General features: G+C 40.8%; 2 protein-coding genes and 1 long non-coding RNA gene across 16 annotated transcripts in view; 1 reads left to right on the top strand and 2 right to left on the bottom strand.

Annotated features, from left to right (window-relative positions):
- Positions 1-1035, bottom strand: part of RAB31 (RAB31, member RAS oncogene family) — a 40244-nt gene extending 39209 nt beyond the window's left edge. Inside the window, exon 1 of one of the 2 annotated variants that reach the window (XM_081873878.1) lies at positions 890-1035. In XM_081873878.1, the coding sequence (XP_081730004.1) occupies positions 890-910 (21 nt within the window). In that variant the 5' untranslated portion in view covers positions 911-1035. The other variant, XM_081873877.1, reaches the window with a different exon arrangement.
- A 7429-nt stretch (positions 1036-8464) lies between these two features.
- LOC309348551 lies at positions 8465-15429 on the bottom strand. Of its 2 annotated transcripts, XR_014159471.1 has the most exons (4): positions 15304-15382; positions 14397-14536; positions 13197-13390; positions 8465-8903 (listed from the first exon to the last, which is right to left on the bottom strand). It is a non-coding gene; the product is annotated as an uncharacterized lncRNA (long non-coding RNA). The 2 variants fall into 2 exon arrangements; XR_014159470.1 differs by lacking the exon at positions 13197-13390 and having other exon boundaries at positions 15304-15429.
- PPP4R1 (protein phosphatase 4 regulatory subunit 1) overlaps positions 10589-20961 on the top strand; it is a 36349-nt gene continuing 25976 nt past the window's right edge. For 2 of the 12 annotated variants that reach the window (XM_081873855.1, XM_081873851.1), the window contains exons 1-3: positions 12077-12108; positions 13598-13650; positions 16314-16358. In XM_081873855.1, the coding sequence (XP_081729981.1) occupies positions 12092-12108; positions 13598-13650; positions 16314-16358 (115 nt within the window). In that variant the 5' untranslated portion in view covers positions 12077-12091. Of the gene's footprint in view, positions 10695-12076; positions 12109-13597; positions 13651-14464; positions 14586-15617; positions 15758-15973; positions 16093-16165; positions 16196-16313; positions 16359-16417; positions 16568-20961 lie in introns of those variants that run through there. The other 10 variants (XM_081873853.1, XM_081873862.1, XM_081873860.1 and 7 more) reach the window with 8 other exon arrangements.

Genomic DNA, 20961 nt, shown 5'->3' with positions numbered 1-20961 from the left:
AGAAGCACCAGTATTTTTTTTAAGCCACGTCCCCCCCCCCCCCCCAATGGACTAATTTGTATGGAGATGGTGAATCTGGGCCTGGGCCTGGACCACTGCAGGTGGGGGCTGGTATGAGAATGAGAGTAAAGCTCTCCAGTTAGAAAACTGGACGTCAGGGGAAAGGATTCTAGGACGGTCATTTTCTATCTGCATATATCTACACACACAGGCTTGCCATCTCAGTGTGAATTATATCTCCTGGAAGATATAAGACTCCATTTCCACCTGGTGGAACAGGAATGGAGTAAGTGAGGAAAGATCCCAGGCGCGATGGCGGAGCTTGAGGGGATGTCTGCCTAACATCCCTATCTAGCACAACTGCCAAACTTCCCAGAAAGCAACTCGAGGAAGCGAGAGCCAAACAAGCCTTTGCAGAGCAAACGCACATCTGGCCAAGTGGGGGCCGAAGGGAAGACAAAGGAAGCTCTTCTGGAAAGACCACGGAACTTTCCAAGGTGCCTCGGGGCGGGCATCCTCGCTCTCGTTCCTCAGTTTGCGCGTTGTTGTTTTATCCCCACCACACGGCTTGAGAACCCAGCGCCTCCTCCCCGCCATCTCTCCTTCAGCCCACACCCCAGCCCACTCCGCCTCTTGGTCGCTACTCACTCCAAGCAGACACACTTTCAGCTCTCGTATCGCCATCATCTGCTTGGGGCTTGGCGGCTTCGCATCCTTCGGAGGAGCCAATCTCCCTCGCGCCGATCTCACTTGCACCGAGCAAGGAAAGCAGCTGCGGCTATTTCTGGGCAGCCCCAGCCCTCAGCCGCCACCGGTCACATGAGCCCCGGAGGCTCCAGCTCCTCCTCGCGTCTTTTTGGTGCTTTCCTCACCCAAACCCAACACGTACAAAATATCTGCGCTTCAGCATATTTCAGGAGACGCGGTTTCCATTCTTGGGTCTGCGCTGCTGTTGCTGCTGCTGCATTTCCAGACAGGCAAGTTAAAGAGACAAACTCTTCTGCGGCTCACAATAGCAATCTGGAGTTCCCGCCCATTTTTCTCCTCGCACATTCTTCTGGGGAAATTGTTCGATATTCCAAAGGGAACAGCAAGAGGCAATGCTCCAAAGGAAGGCAAAGGAAGGGGAGGGGGAGGAGGAGAACATAATCTTTTTGGGGGAACGTTTCAAGTAAAAAAATAAAATCTTAATTCCAAAAAAGTACAACTAAAAGGGCTTGACACATTCAATAAATGCTCATTTATCAGAATTCCACTCAGTCGTGTGCGGGTTAACAAACAAACTTGAAAAGTAAAAATTTGTTTTTAAAAGCTTCGCTCCCCCCAAAAAAGTGTAACCAGAAATGCCATTGATATATCACTCATGATATAACAGGATTTATTCACAGAAGAAACTGAAAATAATATCTTAGTTAGTCAGGACACTCAAACTGAGCAAGACCTGTCAAGCCCTACTGATTAACTGACATATAATATAATCTGTGCCATAGCCAGGAATGATAATAATAATAATCAAATTCTGCACTGGTAAACTAAAAAGGGAAACTGGATTCTTTGATGTGTACAAGTACTTATTTGCATAATATAGTCTACCACCCCTAGAGATGTCATTAGAAACCTAGCCCTGCCTCAAAGGAATGAGCAATGATTATGGGAAAAAATTCTATGCATACCAGATCTTTCCAGAATCACAGAGCGCTTTCAGACTTGCTATTTTGCTTGTGGGATTTAATCACATATAGCAAATCCAGGTTGTGCAATTAAAATGGATTTGGCTCTTACACAACAAACTCACTTAAGAAAAAAAAAAGACTTTGCAGTAAGAAAAGTGACAGAAAAATGCATCGTGATGTGTCATAATATAACCTCTACACAAACAGATTAGTAAACAACATGCATCCTATAATCCATACACACACTGTGTGCAAACAAATCAAGATGAATGCACAATAAAAAGGTCAGGAAGTGTCTACAGACATAGAAATTCAGACTAAATACAGTTGTTGTTTTTCAGTCCATATTCAGGTAGATATCAATTAGTACTGTATATATCACATAGTAATTTTAGAGTGTAGTAGTCTGGAGGGTGAGGAAGGCTTTAGATGGGCAAAGAGTCAGCCCAAGTATTTTACCACTGTAAAATTATGGTCATGTTCAGAATTTCATACCAGAAAAAAACTTGCCAGCCCAAGTGAGGACTCCTTGCAATAAAATGCAGTGATTGACATAGCCTGTAACTTTCTGTCACAGAAGTGAATTGGCTTAAAGTAAAGCCAAAATAGTAAAGCCAGTCCTTTATATCATGCATTTCAATGGGATCCGCTGAGTTCTGTGGGATAAAGCAAACAGGCTGCAAATGGGACGAACAGATCAAATAAACACCCCATAATATGCATGCAATGACCTAAAAGGCCACAACAATAAATTTCAGTGGAGACATAAATTTCTCCAGTGATGTGGTTCCTTTTCCTGCCAAGGTAAATATAATAATAATAAATTAGTTTAGTTAGTCTAAAAGGGTTTCTTGTTGAAAGGCAGAAACTAACATTTGTCTGCATGTATTAAGGAATTGGACAGGAAAGAAAAAGATATGGAGATGGGTAAATCTGTAGATCAACGTCTTACACACTCCCTCAGTGTCCATGGACCTAAGGCAGATAATCAGTGAAAGTTGTTATAGATTTGTGGGGGAGGACCCAAACCCTAGAAATTAATAAATGGTAATATTTTAACTAATTGGGATATGAAAGGAGTAATATCCGCTGCAGAGGAATTTCTGGGCTAGCCCGTGCAAACAGACCTGGCCAAGCTAGGGCCTTTAAGAAGAAGAGTTTGGATTTGATATCCCACTTTATCACTACCCTAAGGAGTCTCAAAGCGGCTAACATTCTCCTTTCCCTTCCTCCCCCACAACAAACACTCTGTGAGGTGAGTGAGGCTGACAGACTTCAAAGAAGTGTGACTAGCCCAAGGTCACCCAGCAGCTGCATATGGAAGAGCAGAGACGTGAACCCTGTTCACCAGATTACGAGACTACTGATCTGAACTGCTACACCAAACAATACAGTACCATTGAGAGCCATTGGCAATGCAAGAGAACTGTCCTTTTCCCCTACCATGAGGTGTGATTTGGAAAGTTGTCAGGGTAACTGGACGTGATGTCACAGGAAGAGTTTGGGGCCGTTGGCATAACTGACAATAAGCTTTGGGATAGCTGAGAAAAAGGCCAGATCCATCTTGGGCAGGCTGGCTGAAGGCAGGCTAGGAGAAATGCCTCAGGCTCCACTGCTGCACTGCTGTGGGGAATAGGTTCCTCTTGAGATGCCTGTTCTGTAAGATCTGTACACCCTCCATCTACATGCAGGTATAAATATATGAATCATAAATCTTAAAACTATGACAGCCTCCAACATGCCTTCAATTCTCCAAAGGGGCATAGACCCCAGTTGAGGGCCAAGACTCCTGGAATCCCATGCATGGCTCAGCAGGGATAGGGGTGGCCTCTAACACTACTTACATCTCACTATAGTAGAAATATAAAATGGTTGGCACTTTGTTTTTGTCCAAGGCCATCTCCATGAGCTGTGCCAGTCAGGAGTAGAGTTTCTAACTTGAACTTCTAGGGCCTGTGTCAAGAAAGTATTGTCACAAGATGTATTCTCGACTCGGCAAAATGTTTACGATTATATTAGGCAGGGATTCAGGCTCAATTAAGTTGCACATCTCATCCTCACAACTCACACACCTCCACTCCTATCAAGCCCCAACAGATACAGTACACATAAAAGTAGCCTATAGTAAGCCAGCATGGGTTGCAGTAAGGTATAGAAAAAGCAAATATATATGCCAGCACAACACTGCACCAGATCTCATTGTACTTTCTTATAAATACCTGACACAAAACAATAAATCTTCCTATACAGTCATGACCCAGAACTTGTTCCTGAGTACTTTTCAACTTATTTAATTATTACCCTAAAATAGCTAGTTTGTGAACTGTAGTCTCATTCACGTAAAAGTAATTAAGTTTACTAACCAGTTTTAAATAGGCTGAAATGTTTTAAGAACTAAAGCACTCATAAAGCACACTACAAATATTTTGTGCAAGATTCAATCTGTTAAACAAATGTGATTATCACGAAAGTCAAGGTCAAACAAGGTAAGGAGGAAATATAAGGACAATCTTCTCTGTTTATCTAACTCACACAAAGAAAAAGTTACAGACGTGTCCTTCAAGCTGCCTCTGACCCATTCTATTCCAGGAACCACCATAATTGTTTGTCTGCATTCAAAGAGCTGTGGTCAGGGAAACATTTCTGGGGAATTTGTCATATTTTAGTATGTTTAAAACTGCAGAAAAACAACTCTGATGATACTTGCCTTCTCTCCCTCCCCCTTTTGTAGCAGCTTGGTTGATCAGCAACTTTTGTGTTGTTGTTTTCCTTTTGTGATGTTGTGATTTTTTCCCCTTCTATAAATAAATTAAGAGAAACTAAAAAAGAATAAGAATGGAGAAAGCACTGCTTAGTGGTAGAGTGCATGCCTTGCATGTGTGTAGAAGGTCCCAATTCAATCCATTGCACCTTCAGCCCAAAAGACCTGTGGTAGCAGTGGTCTGAAAGCAGGAGTCTGAGACACTCCAGTTACAGTGCACAATACTGGACTAAACAAACCAAAGTTATGAGTGGTATGAAGAAAGGTAACAAATTAATTTTGTGCGTTCAGGTCCTGCTTCTGGACTTCCCAGAGGCCTCTGGTTGGCCACTGTGATAACAAGATTTTGGACTAGATGGGACATTGGCTTAATCCAGCCAATTAATTCATTTAACAAAAACCAGTTGTGCAGAATGACCCATGTCTATTCTTGTGCTGACTTCCATTAAAATTACTCTGCTCTTTCATCTGATCTGCTTCTTTTAACTAATCCCATTAGCTGTGCAACTGTTGCTAAGTATAATTACTAAATGACTGTACCACCTCAGAATGCATACAAGGGATGGCATATTTAAAAGCATTACATATAAACAGGGTTGTTGGTTAGGCTGTGGACCATGGGACCTAAGCACTCAGTAATTTGCATTGGGGCCCCAATCTCCTGTCCTGTCTTCTCCCCGTTGCCTTAAAAAACCCCAAAACTATGCTAACAGGGTGGCTGGTTGCAGCGTAAATGAGACCCCAGCCACCCATCATCTTAATCTGCCCAAAGACAAATTTCCTTGATGTTCCTTTCCCTCAAATCTTTTAAGTACCTAGCAATGCCCCTGCACATAAAAATCTCCATCCATCAGTTGGCTCTACATACAGTTCAAGTGCAAGCATGTTTCAGCTTGGCTTCTGACTTAAGTCTAATCTTACTGTTGTGTTAAACAACACCCCAATTTCTACCAGTTGGAGATTGGCTGCACGAGATCCCAGGGGTTCCAGGCGCTCTTCAAGAAATATGGTTCATTGCACACATATTTACACCTGGGTCTACTTTGGAGAGAGTTCAGGGCATTACATCTAAAGAGGATATTTTTCTCTACAGCAGTGCAGCATTGGAGTTCAAGGCATCCTGCATACCATCTCCATGCCTCTGTCCCAGCCTGCCAGGATGGTTCTGGCCTTCAAGGCACCTCGTCAGAACCTTCCGCCTAGTTGATGGTTTCAACTGATGGGTTAATGACTTGCTTCTAGGAGCTTTTGCCATTCTTAATGACTTCTATTCCAGGTGAGCCCCTGGCCTGGAAAAGAAGCTTCACCTGTATTTCCCCTAGTCTAACATCTGTCCTTCAATATTCCAAATATTATCTGAGGTCTATCATTTATTAATTTATAATATACACTAATTCTAGCAGTTATGGATGCCCTTGTAGCCCCATACTCTGTTACCCCAGATTTGTAACAGTAAGTTGCTGAAGGGTCAGAATAGTATTGTAACGAAATAACTGTGTAAATTGGATGGGATGATTGGTTTGGGCACTGTAGATTTCCAATACATCTGTAGTTTAATTTGCCTTAATTGCTGATTTTACTCATTAGCCACTTTGTTTTCTTTTGAAGATCAAATCGAGTAGAGATTTGTAAAATAAATAAATAAAAATAATATTTGGGGTATGAAGTAGACTTTCTTTACAGTGAAAGATGACATAGCTGTTAGCTGTCAATTTTTCCCTTTTCTTGTGAGGAATCCTATTCAGAATAAGGGAATTTCCCTTAAAAAAAGGGAAACGTTGACAGCTACGAAGAGGAATGAAAGAATACCTTTATGTGTTTGTATCAAAATTTAACAGCAAGTGTTATGCTATGTAGATTACCGGTATACTAATACCAGTGTTTTTTTGGGTGTGTTTTATTGAAATACTGATGATTTAACTCAACAGCACCAGAAATCTCTTAAAATCATTTTGTCAGGAGAGTATTTTAATGTGGCTTCAACAGTTGTGCATCAACAGTCTTATTTCTTGCACAGGAGACAGCTGGGGGAAAAAGCAGCCACAAGTCTTCCTTTCAGTCCCTTTACTTTACATTGCAAAGTATGAAAAGGGAATTAAATTAACTCCAAAGACTTATTGTCATGTAAACAGACTTGTATTGTGCCCAATGCCAAAGAGAGATAACAAGTTTCTTTTATAGACAGCCAGTTCATATACTGCCAAATCGGCATGAGCATGATGAGTACCGCCTGCCAACTAGAAATTCAGATTCAAACTGGCTTTAAAATGCTCAGTTTGTAGAAGTGTTTCATAAGTGCATTCTGCAGAAGCAAATGGATGATAAATATTTCAATAATCATTATCTAAGAGCAATATTTCAAACAATTTTTAATGTACTTAAGTAAACCAAACTTCTTCCTTGGTCAATAAAATCATACTATTAATTACATTTGATCATTGTTGTCTGCCATATGTTGTCCCCCACAACAACAAAAAAATACAATAACCAGAGGTTATCCATCAAAGTTCCATATTCACAGTGCAATTCTATGAAATGTAGTTCTGAGTATAAATCAGAAGTATAGCATATAGATCAGAGTTCAGGAAGAACACCAGAGGTTTAATACTGCAGACTCACAACATAATCCAGTACTACGCATTATGTTACAGAATTTAACAGACTATGTGCTTCAGTATATGCCTTTTATTGTGTGTCTAATATACAACTTCTATTCTAAAATACATTTTATTTCCAGATTATATTATAGCAGAGTATTATCACAGACTGTAAGCATTCAAGCTGGTATCAGCAGCAGTTTCATGAGCAAAATAAACACTGCAAAATGACCACAGAAATATCCACAAGTAATGATAATATTTCAGTCTCACTGATGCAGAGATAGAGAAATCTCCATGTTTGCAAAATATTGCCCCAGTGCAACATGTGAAATGGGCTCTTATTTTGCTATTTCAGCCTAAGTATTCTATGCAGTACCTCCTGGCATTACCATCTGCTGTCATTAAAATTTCTCAGAGGAATTAAAAGGCTAGTGATTGCTAAATAATTTATCAACACACTTTTTATGTACTGAATGTCACTAACATTAGATGAAGCAAAATACTTTGGTCTTTCCTGGATCACTGTCTTGCAATTAATTTTGTGCAGCTTCATCAGTCATGGAAATGGAGTGAATTTTTCCCTCGTTTCAAACAAGGAGTTTAATTCAAAGAGACACACACATTTCCTCCCTCAAATATACTTTTTAATGAAGTTCAGTAGCAAAATATCGGACTATTAAATACCCACTAAAATCTTGGTAAAAATAATTTTGGATGTAATGTCGGAATGTAATGTCAGACCAATTCAGGCTGGATACATTTTGTACAGGTGATAGAGAAGGGCTGAATTACTCAAGTTTCTTGATTTATACATGTTCTTGTGCATGGATTTGTTTCACTGCAACATCAGTTGGGAACCAGACTATTATGGATAAAACTGTCATAACTCCCACAGTGGCTGGATAAAGCAGCATTATAAACAATTTCTTTATAGGTTGCCCATGGTAAGAATATTCTCCAGGCAAGCAGTCAGAAAGCTTTATCTAACTTTTGTGTGACGACGATGACACTTCCCTCATCTAACAGCAGTGGGCCCGTTTATATAGCCCAGTCTTGGAGACTAATAGAAAATGTGTTCCTCAATGCTCTGCGTGTTTTCCAGTGGAGAAAACTGGTGATCCTGATGAAGCCCTGATCTCAATATGGAATTGCAAGATGAAACAGTCGCTCCTGAGCATCCTCTCCAGTGTTTTGGAGCCTGAGCAACTCCTCCTTGATCGTAATGATGATTCTCAGTATATAAATATGCAAGGCCCACTGATTATATAACCACATTTGCAGAACAGCGGGGAGTGGCAAATGCTAGGAAAATCAACACACACACACACACACACACACACACACATATATAATTAGAGAATTCACTACCTGCAGTGTATGTAGATTGTCTGTGAACCTTTTTTTTAAAAAAGGAATTGATCTTCTGCCTGACTTTTCAAGGTTCTTCAGCCCTTCAGTGAGTCTACAGGCTTCACATTTTTGGGTATTTCTTGACTGAGTGCTAGGTATATTAATTTTATTACCCTAAACGTTGTATTTTTATAATGTATATAATGAGATAACTGTTTTGGTTGACAATTTTCAACTGTTATACCTAAACGAAAGACTGTGGCAGTTTCAGTACTGTTCTGTTATTACCTGTATTCAGAGTTACCCCTTTCCCCCCAGCTGTTTGACTGTAACAATTATTTTATTCCATCTATTAATGCACTTACTCTAATTTTTAGCTTTATACTGAGCCTGAAAAGTTCTGATACCCTCTGACCTTGAATAGTTTTGTTGCAGCATTTCACCAATTCCAGCTTTGTATGGGACATTTTGACAGACCTGAAACTTGGCAAATCTTTATCATCTGTCCTCACAAGACACCTGTTGTAAGGAAAAAAAGAGACTCCATTTTGAGGTAATCATGCACGGAACTCAAGCTTATGACAAGAACAAGGAGCAATTGGCACATGCTCTGCCTATCAGACCAATGGGAAATATATGAGCTCAAGAAGGGAGTATAACTGCTTGTATTTAGATGAGTGGTCTTTTATCTATTTGTCTGCCCTTGAATAAGAGCATTTGGCATTGGGGATTGATGAGGAATTCCACACATCTGCCTCCCTGCTTGCAAGGCTAATTGCCCCATTGCACTATTGAATAGGTATAAAGGTCTCCCCTGACTAACATTAGGGTCCAGCCTTTTTAGTTTTAATAGCTTTCCAGGTTGCTAGATGCTGCACCTTTCTGCACTTGAGTGGGAAATAAAATTATGCTTTGATTGCTCAATCCCAGTGTCTGTTTGGCCTCCCTTGTTGGTGCTGTTGAGTAAAATGAGACTCGGCTGACAGCGGACACTGGGTGGTTATTTTCCTCACAACACAGCCAACCCACAAAAGCTTCACTGCAGCTTCCTACCACTTGGTAAAATGGTGAAGAAGGTAAAACAAAACTGTCAAACTAGTTTTTTCTCTCTACATAGAACTTGGGCAAACAATTCAACTGCATGAATGCATACATTTAGCAACTATACACTGCATGTTTACTGATTAGTCATTGTACATGTTTTGTATCAAAAGCCTCCCATAAATAGGGGCACATTCTTTTCTCGCTTACTGAGACACACAGTATTAGAGATATCTAAAACAGCTGGCTACATAGTGAATTAAAAAATTGAGAATATTTTGGAAAATAAGATCATCTAAGTGTAATTTACAGCCAGAGTTTGGAAAGAGCTGAAATTAAGCTTTTCACCTGATTAAGGAAACTAATCATATGAGTTGTGATTGCGATCAATCAAGTAAATCTGCACACATTTACATTTTGTTCACTAATTTTAAAAAGCAGTATAAAAATTAAAAAATAAGCAATACGGTATAATAAAATCATTAAAAACTGTTCTTAGTACTTGCTATGACATGCATGCATAATCTAGCTTTAAAAAAGGCATTCCATTCCATTTCCGATCCAAATTTTTAGTAAATGTATTTTAAAAGGCTGCATTTAAGAAACACTGCTGCTACATATGCAGGAGGGCCTTTTTAAATCAACCAACCACTTTAAAAATCAATCAATATAGCTGAATAATTAGTTGGTCTACAAAAAGAGAATGAAGTCAAATGGACAGCAATAGCCATTTAGGATTTGGTGCAGTAGCTCAACCGGAAATTCTGCTGAAGATAGCTGGTAATCCCTGTAAAATAATTCAGCAATTGATGGCTAGCATGAACTGTTACATTTATATTGCTTGGACATACCACTAAAGCCTATTTAGCCAGGGTCAGGGCCATCCCAAAAAATTAGTGCTTTAGGTTCAGGTGTACAGTGTACCTAATGTTGTAACAGTACCTCTTACAGGTATACTCATCAGGGGGCACTACTGCAACTATTAGTGTGTGGGAAATCAGTATTTGCCTCAGGGTAATATATAATGTGTGTTAAGCGAGATAGGGAACCTAGGTATATCTATTGTGAGTGACTAGAGCCTTTGTTTTTAGTAATTCATTCTGCTTTTCTTATTGGTACCCAAGGAACAGCTCATTGTCATGGTGAGATTGTGACATCTCCTTGTACAGAGGCTAACAAGAGATATATAGCAGCCAATCATTTATCTTTGTCCTCCTACTCTACTCCATGCTACTTTCCTTAACCTTCAAGTAAACAGAGCTATGAAAGGTAGGACTTCTTTTTATTTTCAACAGTCATTCTTTCCCTTCCTTTCCCCCTTTTTTTCCATTCCAAGTGTATAGAGCCCTCAAATGGCCGACATGCCTTAACATGCTTGAAATAAATATCCTAAAATGCAAGTCTTTCATCTGAGTTCTGATCATGCTTATGCCTTCAAAAATAATGGTTAAAGTTCAACACAAAGTTAAGCTGAATAAAATATATTGCAATAAATGGGCTTAAGCATGCTTAACTGTGTTGGGTTGTGAGCAGCATATTTTCAAACTCATTTCAGATGTTTCATTTTTAAAAATTGCTTGATACACACACATACCGTCCAACCAATTGCATAGTACGTTGACTGAAAATTGTACAATAAAAATCTATTTCCCCTTTTTGGGGGAAAATCAGATTCCACAATGCAATTCCCAAAATTATTTCTGTCCCATTGAAGATGTTATAATTTATGAAAAGGCTTTTTAAAAATTATAAATAGTACTATCTATGAAAAAAGAGATAGGTGTTGCCATTAGACATATAGTTGAAAGTTTAAAAAAAATAATCTCAAACACTGATGTAGGATTGATACTTTTCAATTAAATTTTCATCTCCTGTCTCATAGAATTTTTTTACTATTAGTAGCACAATAAAACTTTCAAGTTACTTTCCCTAGGAAGCACATATCTCTTTATTTGAAGAGTTCTTCAGTCATGCTAAAATCAAGCTGTAATCCATACCCCCAACAATGGGTGCAGGGTTGGGGGGACAGATTGAGCAGAGGTATCTCTCCATCCAGCCCTGCTGGCTTTCTGCCCATGGAGTGACACTAGCATTACTTGGCTAAAATACAAAGGTCCCTGTTCTGTAACAGCAGTGGCAGACCTTGGGGTCTCAAGATGTCCGTGGTGCCCTGTGCAACATCAAAATTCAGCACCCCCCTGACTCTTGCCTTCCATTTTACGTAATAGTTGTGATGCTCCTAATGGTCTGCACCCTACCTGCCTCTGGCAACAGCACACACCCACCCAGTCTGAAAACCAGGTGTTCTGGATCTGCTGAGCCAGCCCACTTGATGGCACTGGGGCTGATTGTTATTTCCCTGCCCTCTGCCTTCCACCCTGTGTGAGCAATAAGGCTAGAGATGCAACTGTTGCTCTATTGATCTCTCACATTGCACTGCTGCCCAGCTAGTGTTTGGATTGTCCTGCAAGCATGTTTTCAATACCTCAGTCCCTCCCCTTAAAATGTAATGTAAGGGAAATGTATGCTGCCAAGTAGTTATTTGTTTAGAACCTTTATAAACATTCCAATCAAAGTAACTTTGATTTTGTATGAATATAAAATAAAACCACACAGTTACTGCAACGCTGCATGTGTCTACTCAGAAGTAAACTCTACTGAATTTGATGGGACTTTCTCCCAGGTAAGCATGCACAGAACCGTGCAGCCTGAGTGCATTTTTTTATTTTTATTTTTCTAACATATGTCCGTTCAATTACATTTGGAAAAAGAGATATAGCATTTATACAACATGTGAAGAAGCTAATATGAGGTACATTTAGTAAAGAAAACTAAAAAAACCTCATATATGTGTGCTAAATCATATCTCCATTGATTTAGGACAGCAGAAATTTGTCCAGTAAAATGTTTATAGAAAACACTGTCATTGGTCACAAGAGAATGATTTGAATGTCATAAAGTTGGTGCTATCTTTGAAATCTTTATTAACAGCCTTTGCTACTGCACTGTATGCTTGACTATACATGTAATGGTTAAAGTTAATCCATACAGCTGCTAATCACATTTGACAGAAAATTTAATATGCCACAGTGCTCCATTCCTTAACACATCAAGCTTGTACACTATATTGCATATGAACAGACACATGAACTCTACTAAACTCATAACTACTGAATCTTTGGCAGCTAGGTAATCACCCATTTTTCTCCAGCATTCTCCATCAACAACAATATAGCATCCAGATAGAAAAATGCTGCTTATTATCAGTATTTTATATGGGCTCAGCCTCCTATACATGACATTCCTTCTAGTTCAATCACAAATGCCTGAGATCAGAAATTACTGCAGCTACAAAGGCCAACAAGTCACAATATTATGTGCCAGTACTATGCAGGCTATTCAGATAATATATTTCCATAATAGCTAGTAGATTGTCTCTAATATTGAAATTTTAAATGTTTTTTCCTTATTTATTATTAAAAACTTATTTGACTTTTTATGATATAAATATTTTTCATAAATTATGCTACATCACTACAGTTCGTACTTGCATGGTATTGAGGAAGTGCAAGGGCTATGCCATCATTATATATCAATGTTTGACACTTAATCGCTCAGAAGTGTAAGCAGATCTTAGGTTTACTTATTTAATATTAAGGAAAACTGTGTGAAGTTTACCAGGAAATCTCATACAGAACTTATTAAGCAGGGAAAAAAAACACAACCCATAGGAGGCACAAAATTAATTTTTGGTTTTTGCAAGATTCTTACCTTTTATGTCAAATAAAAAGCCGAATGGCCAAAGCTAACGCAACAGAAAAACAATAAGTAATATAGGAGGCATCCCGTGCTGTCTACTCTGACAGGAAGCAGTTCCCTGAAGTTTCAGGCATCTATATTTTGCCATCCTTGCCATCAAGAGATCCTTTAACTGAAAATGATGAGAACTGATCTTGGGGCAGTATCTTAACAACAGGCAAAAAGACAGATGAGGCTTGTCAGTGTACACGTTTGTCTGTTACAGAGGTCTCTTAGGAGTTCTGTTGATTACCATATGGTTTTGTAAAGTTGGTGTTTGCACTATTCAGACTACAAAATGGTGCAATAAGGATAGTGCAAGTACACTATCTAGTGATGCTTAATCCAATTTCCGGTTTCTCCCTTTTCTCCAGGAAAGGAATTGCAGATCACCAGTCACCTCAATCAACACTGCAAATGGCCCATGGTAAGCTTATAATGTAGAAAACACGATGGTATGATAAGCATAGGTATCAGCTACTGAAATCACTGTGACAGTTGTGTTCCTATTTCTTGTACTAGAGAACCTTAACTAGTACAGCTGATATTGTAGAATTATGATCTTCATAACGACTGCAGGAAAGGCTGAGCACCTATCGAACCTTGTGGTTCTGCAATTAAACATATTTTTTATTTTGTGTTTTACTGACAAATGAAAGGGAGTCTAGTGGCAAGGGGACACTATTACCTAGCCTCAAGGGAAACATTATACTATATTTAGTATATTAAACAAGCAGAAATTTTAACTGATTTGGATATAAACATGGTTTATACCCTTACAAGGCAATCCTGTGCATACCTACCCAGAGGTCCTATAGAATTAAATGAGACATTAAGGCAAGTGTGTCTAGAACAGCAGCCTTATCTACTGTGCTATGCCAACTACATTTTTGTCAAAATATTAGATTTTCATTAAACCTCAGTACAGTTATATAAGCAGCTAAATGCTGATTTCTTATTAGGGTTGCCTGGCTCTTATTAAATCAGTCCAAGACTTATTTTAATGAAAGTAGGCAATGACCCAAAAACCCAGTTTCGGATAGCTGTCCCAAATGCTTTTGCAGAGAACATTTTAATTTTTGAATCCATATATACAAATGGCCACAAAACAAAGCATGTGTGCCTACAAATACAGTATAGATTACATTGTGACACCAACCCTGGAATTATCACCTGAGGAAGGTGGTTCTTTATAGAATGACATCACAATGATTCAATCTACTTATTGTCATGTGTCATATCTCAGAGCTCCATTTGGCATCCTCTAAACCAGTGTTCGGCCACAATTAAAATAGTGTGTTCAGCTCCATTCTCTATAGGAAGGCAATAAAAAGGGATGAAAAGCAGCAGCAGTATTCCTAAGTAAGTTTAAGAGGAGCGAGGTTAAATAACAGAAAAATACAGCCATGGATGGGTGGCAGTGATATCCACAAAGAAAAAAGAATGAGAGGCAGAGCTAGGCCGCCGTTTCAGGTAGCAGGTGATGTGCAACGTGGTGCTAGACGACAGAGCTGTTTATCCCACACTGGCTGCCCCTGTGCTCCCTAAACCTGCCTAGCTGCCCTCAGGTGTGGGTATCGCCCCCTTGTCCCATCACTGCTGTTGAAAGCAGAGTCAGCAGCAGGTCTAGGTGGCTTGTGTACACAGAACAGGAAGGGAGATGGAGCGTAATCTTCTTCGCCTCGGGCAGCGAAGTGTCCTGGGGCAGCAGCGCTGAAGGAGGGGCGGGAAGAATGCAATGGCCGAGCCCAGAAAGGGGAAACGAAAACCGGAGCCAAGTGGCACGGAAACAAGTGCAGTAGTAGAAAACCAGAGCCAAACCTAGATGTGGGGGGGGGGGGGGAGATAACAGCGTCACAGCCAAGTTACGTCGGTCTGAGAAAAGCCCAGCGTGCAGCTCCCGAGTTGTCGCCGTGCCCTGCAGCCGTGCCAGTGCCTAGCAGGGCGCGGAGAACGGAAACTGCCGTACCCTCTTAACCCAACTTTGGGAGCGGCCATGCCATGTGGGGAAGGCAGTGCAGGGTCAGGGTCAAGGGAAAGCACTGCTAGGCGAGTGGAGCGAGAGAGAGAGGGCGCTCACAGACACCGGGGCGTTTTTTCCAAGTGTCCCGAGTAGTTCACTCTGCCTCACCGGTTCTGGCTGGGCCAGACCTGCCTAGCGGCCCCACCTGGCTGCGCCCGACGGAGGCGGCTTTTGAGGCTGGAGTGAGTCAGCGGGTGGAAAAAGAGGGCAAAAGCGCGGCAGCTCTTGCCTCGCATGTCAGGCAGCTCTCTCTCTTTTTCCCTCCCTGGCGGAGGCGGGGGCAGCCGTTTCTCGCTCTGTGTGTGTGTCCGGCTCAGACCCCTCCCTCTCCGGACTGATCGCTCTGTGTGAGACTCTCCCGGGGACGCCCGGAAACGCCGCCTGGGCCCAAAGGCCGCAACCGCCACCCCAACCGAGCCCCCTTCCCTCAGCCCTCGCCCCCTGCGGCTGCCACGGCGGGCTAAATGTAGCCCCTGCAAATCGGGCGGGGAGGTTTGCAGAAACATGGCGGGTAGGTAGCACCTCCCTCCCTCCCCAACCCCCCCTCCCACTCCCAGAAACTCCGTCCGGGCGCGAAAGAAACACCTCAGTCCGGACCCCCCCTCCCCCGCTTCAGGGAAAAAGCAAAGGGAAAGCGCCCTTTAGCGAGTCCTCCTTCACCTCCACTCATCGATTTGGGGGGTTGCCTCCTGCCTGCCTGCCTACCTACTTCTCTGTGTGTGTTGGGGAAACTATGGCAGGAGCTTGCGAGGGGATTTATCTGAGAAATTAACGACCTTGTGTGGCGAGAAGGGCTTGTGGGATTTGTTGCCAGATGTAGGCGTCCCCCTTCTTTCTCTCGGCCCCGTGAGTGTGAGGAGGGGGCGCTTGGGGCAGGGGTGTGTGTGTGTGTGTGTGTGTGTGTGTGTGTTTTATAGCGTGGTAAAGAAGCGCGAGGCGCTCTGGTGGGGTGTGTATTACGGGTGTTTTACATAGGGGAGTTGGTCTGGGGTGGGGAGGAACCCCCTCGGCTGGAGTTCACTTTGTCTTGTCTCTCTCCGCCTCCCCCCCCCCACTCCCCCGTCTAGATCTGTCGCTGCTCCAGGAGGACCTGCAGGAGGAGATAGACGGATGTGAGTAGCCCCAGCTGCAACAGCTTTTCCTTCTCTTTCCCTCTTCCCCAGCGCACTCGGCGGCGCTGCCCGGGCCGCCCCTTCTTCCCAAGTCCGTCTTGGGTGTGGGGGCTGGGTCGGGGCGGTCCCACTCACTCGCACCCGGAAACTCAGGGGATCCTGGGTCTGGAATGAAATGGGGAGAGGGAGCCTGTTCCCATCTAACGAGGGTTTGTTCCTTATCTATATATATGTGTATATATTCATAAAATACAACCGGGAACGGGGAGGGAGAGGGATGGATTGCGCGTGTGTGTCAAGCTCTCGTTTGCTTTTGCTTCCGCGAATAAATGGTTTTGAAAGCGTGGAGGAGGCCCAAGTTGCATTGTGGGAGGAAGCAGCCATGCTCAGCTGTCCTTGCCCGTTTTCCCCCATACAGGCATTTATGTGTATGGCTTGCAAACTTGCTCGTGTTTGTGCCTGTCTTGATTTTGTTGTTGTTGTTAGTGTTGTTTTACTTTTCTGGAGACCACGAAGGGAAAATGGGGAAAGTTGTGAGTTGGATGGGTTGGTTGTGATTATAGCATTACTGCTGCTATTCTGATGAATGAGATTTAGGTCACGTTGTACTTGAAGCTTAACAGTGTCTTAATATTGAGATACAGTACTAATAGAATTCGTCTTCCCTTAATAACACTTTATTAATTGCCATCATAACTCATTGAATGTTCTCATATAGGAATTATGCTTGTGTGTTTTTTAAAATCAAGGTGTGTTCAGGTTTGATATATCCATTGAATATTTAAATTGTAAAAATTAAATTTACATTTTAAATGTCAAAATTTTTATAATACTAAAATTTAATACATTGATATTTAAAAGTTAGCATTTATGTTGAATTTTGGACAGATAATGAGATTTAAAAATGCATTGTGATCCATAAAGGGTCAAGAAAGCAAAACCCAAGATTGGTAAAGTTTGATACGACAGTGACCTTGACTTTGTATGTTAGATAAATAGAATGATGCATATTCTTCTGAATTAATTTGTGGCTGGTTTGCAGCCACAAATGTCTTCCAATTAGATTTTGACCTGCTTTCTTTAGTTATTAATCTTTTAAAATGTATTGTGTACATATCAGACTTTAGAGAACTGATGCTACCACCTTTTTGAATCAATAGCATACACACGCACAGAGTAATGTGCATTTATGTTCTGAACAGAAGATAAACCTGGGTAACTCAAAATATTTTAGTAATGTATATGAATATACACTTAATTTTTTTACAGCAGTAAAAACTTACTTTTTTTACAGCAGTAAATTAATGATTGGTGACCACTGCAGGAATCAGTGATTGTGTAGAACAGCCTTCTCCACCTTGGTGCTTTCCAGATGTTTTGGACTACAACTCCCATGGATGTTGTAGCCAAAATATGTGGAGGGCACCAGGCTGGAGAAGGCTGGTATATAATATTGTGTGAACTAAATAATGGAGAAGGTACTATGGAAAATAATAATGAAGTACCTGAATTAAATAAAATATAAGTATAGAAGAGAGTTTAGAAGATGTGTCCATATTAAAAATACATGCTCCAGAATAAGAATGTAAGAAGATTGAATAATAGAGTGTTCTTTCTAATTTCTGCTACTTTTACTTACCATCTCTTTCTTGGAGGCAGATTCTTTGGTATAAATTTTGGTGGTTAACTCTTGGATAGGAGCACTTAGTAAAACATAATTTCTCTTCCAAGGCGATATTAGAGGGTGACATTAGATGAAAGCGAAGTCAATTGCTGCTGTAAGTAGTGTTGTAGTATTCACCACAGTGCAGCTGTATACAAATTAATATTCATTACGTTGTCTCCTTTTTATTGTCCATAGTAAGTGATGCTTGCCATATGAGTTGTCATGCTTTTGAGTTCTTGATTATTAGGGTCTTAGTGTGAAGGTTTTATCTCAGTGGAGCACCTATCAATGAGTGCAGTGTTTGAATTCTGCATTAGCCTCCTTTTCTGTATTAGCATCATTTCCTGTAGAGGTCTGCTTGGTGCCAAAGTTCTTCAACTGAGAACACTTTATTTCTTCTTCTCACATGCTTCATCCTCAACTTTGTACCCTGTATGTTCTTGTAGTATTGCAGCTGTCTTGGCTCTTCATAGAGGGAAATGGGTCATCAAAAGACCTGATTTGTACTCATGCCTTTTAGGATTGAGATGGGACCTTAAGCTGCCCAGAACTGAGACACTGATGCCAGCAAATCTGATTCCTTTTAATAAGCTGATTTCTAAGGCGAGACTGGTGACTGCATATTTTATTTTTGTTCTGTTATTTTAGTGACAAACTACATATACAGTCAATTATGGTAATCCACAAATCCTTGACAAAAACAAAGGCCATAAGCTGCTGAAATGTCCCCAGTGACATTTGTGCCTAACTGATGGTAGTGTTTCAGGGTTGCCTCTGGTGTACCTTCTTAGCTTGAAGACATCTTTCTTTTTTAAAAACGGTGTCTGTGCTTCTAGGTGGACAGCTTCAATTGCTAATTTTAAGCTTTTGTGTGTAGAGCATAAACCAGGAACAGGCAGAAGCAAAAGAAAAGTTGTGACTTCATTGTGTGATGAGAGGTAGAAGAGCATACATACACAGTAAAATCTGTTGGTGCAAGGACTACCACTTGTGCAGAGAAACTTCCCCTCCCCCTGTGTGCCTCTAAATCTATTCTGAGAGTTCTCCATACCCTCTGGAACAGATTGGGGGGGGGCCTCTGGAGATGCAAGGGAGGAAAGTTCTGTTTAGCAGAAGCCCTTGCACTAACAGGGTGACTTAGATGAATACAACCCATTGCTGTTTAGCATGGTCACTTTGACAAGTAGTAACTAGTAGAATAGTAGAAAGATTTATTGTTCTTTTGAAACCATCTGAGTATAGATGGAAAAACAGTATTTTCGTCTTGCATACGTTTGTGAATTTCATTTACATAGGAGGAGAAAATTGATGGTTGTCCACATTCCACAGTGAACATGAGTTTTGTTTGTATAATAAATGTCATTTCTGATTATAGACATGTAACTGAATTGCCTATAGTAGCCAGGTGCCAAAGATCAGAAAAGGAGGTACTTTCAATAGACATTAGAAAAGCAATGTTATGTGGTTAGTAGCATAGGAGATTCCATAAGGGATGACTACACTGTTGAAATATGTTTAAATAAAAGAGTTCAAAATTATGCTTACAAAATGGAATGGTATTTGGTAACAGTGTGCAAATTTTCCTACCTTTTGTGGGCAAAAATTGATTGCTGTATCCTTTAAAAAAATCCCAAAACTGTTGTACATTGTTAGGCAGTAGGTTTTTGAGCTTTAAGATTTATTTGAATTCAGTGCATTTATGTAGGCTTTTTGCTTCCTATTTAAGTTAATTCTTTTTGGGGGTTATTTTTTATGTTTACAATATTGTACAACTTTGAACACTTTCCTATGTTTCCATCATGTTAGAGCAGAGGGGATAGGAACCTGTAGCTCTCCAAATGATGCTGGACTACACCTCCATTCGTCCTTGATAGTTGGCCATGCTGGCTGAAGCTGATGAACACTGAAGTCAAACAACATCTGGAGGGTCACATGCTTCCCATCTCCATGATACAACCAGATCTTGTGTTTACACTGAGATCATGGTGATGTTCCATAAACATCCCCCCCCCCGAATATTGGCATCTATTAAAAGTTATATGAAGTAGTAGAAATGTTCATCTCCTGCAGGTGTTGCTTAAAAAGGGAAATATTTATGCATCATCTTATTATTATTATTAAACTAATAAACAGTGATGTTTTGGAGGAATGGACATACAGTGGTACCTCGGGTTAAGTACTTAATTCATTCCGGAGGTCCGTACTTAACCTGAAACTGTTCTTAACCTGAAGCACCACTTTAGCTAATGGGGCCTCCTGCTGCCGCTGCGCCGCCAGAGCACGATTTCTGTTCATATCCTGAAGCAAAGTTCTTAATCTGAAGCACTATTTCTGGGTTAGCAGAGTCTGTAACCTGAAGCGTATGTAACCTGAAGCGTATGTAACCTGAGGTACCACTGTACTTCAAGGAGAATACTGACAACCTAGTTTCCAATAAGTTTCATTGTTGCAGGAGTAGCTGAAAATATAATGCTAAAGCAAGCAATCAGTACTTTGGTATGTGTTTTTAAGTCAGCTTCTTAATGTTAATGGACACACCACTCTACATTATTATTACTACTACTAAATATAAGTTCTGCATGGGCTACCTTGAGTTTTTCACATCTGAATATTGGCAAATAAGTGAAACAACATACAGTGGTACCTTGGGTTACATACGCTTCAGGTTACAGACTCCGCTAACCCAGAAATATTACCTCGGGTTAAGAACTTTGCTTCAGGATGAGAACAGAAATCGTGCTCCGGCGGCGCGGCAACAGCAGGAGGCCCCATTAGCTAAAGTGGTGCTTCAGGTTAAGAACAGTTTCAGGTTAAGAACGGACCTCCGGAACGAATTAAGTACTTAACCTGAGGTACCACTGTATCTGCCATTTCACACATGATATGAGACTTTGTGTCCACGTTTGGTTCTGCCTTTCATTGCTGAAAACTTGGGTC

Source organism: Podarcis erhardii, assembly GCF_964252035.2.
Source record: "Podarcis erhardii genome assembly, chromosome: 8".
Classification (NCBI taxonomy): Eukaryota; Metazoa; Chordata; class Lepidosauria; order Squamata; family Lacertidae; genus Podarcis; species Podarcis erhardii.
The sequence above is the reverse complement of the archived record's forward strand: the minus strand, read 5'-3'. Positions and strand labels throughout refer to the sequence as shown.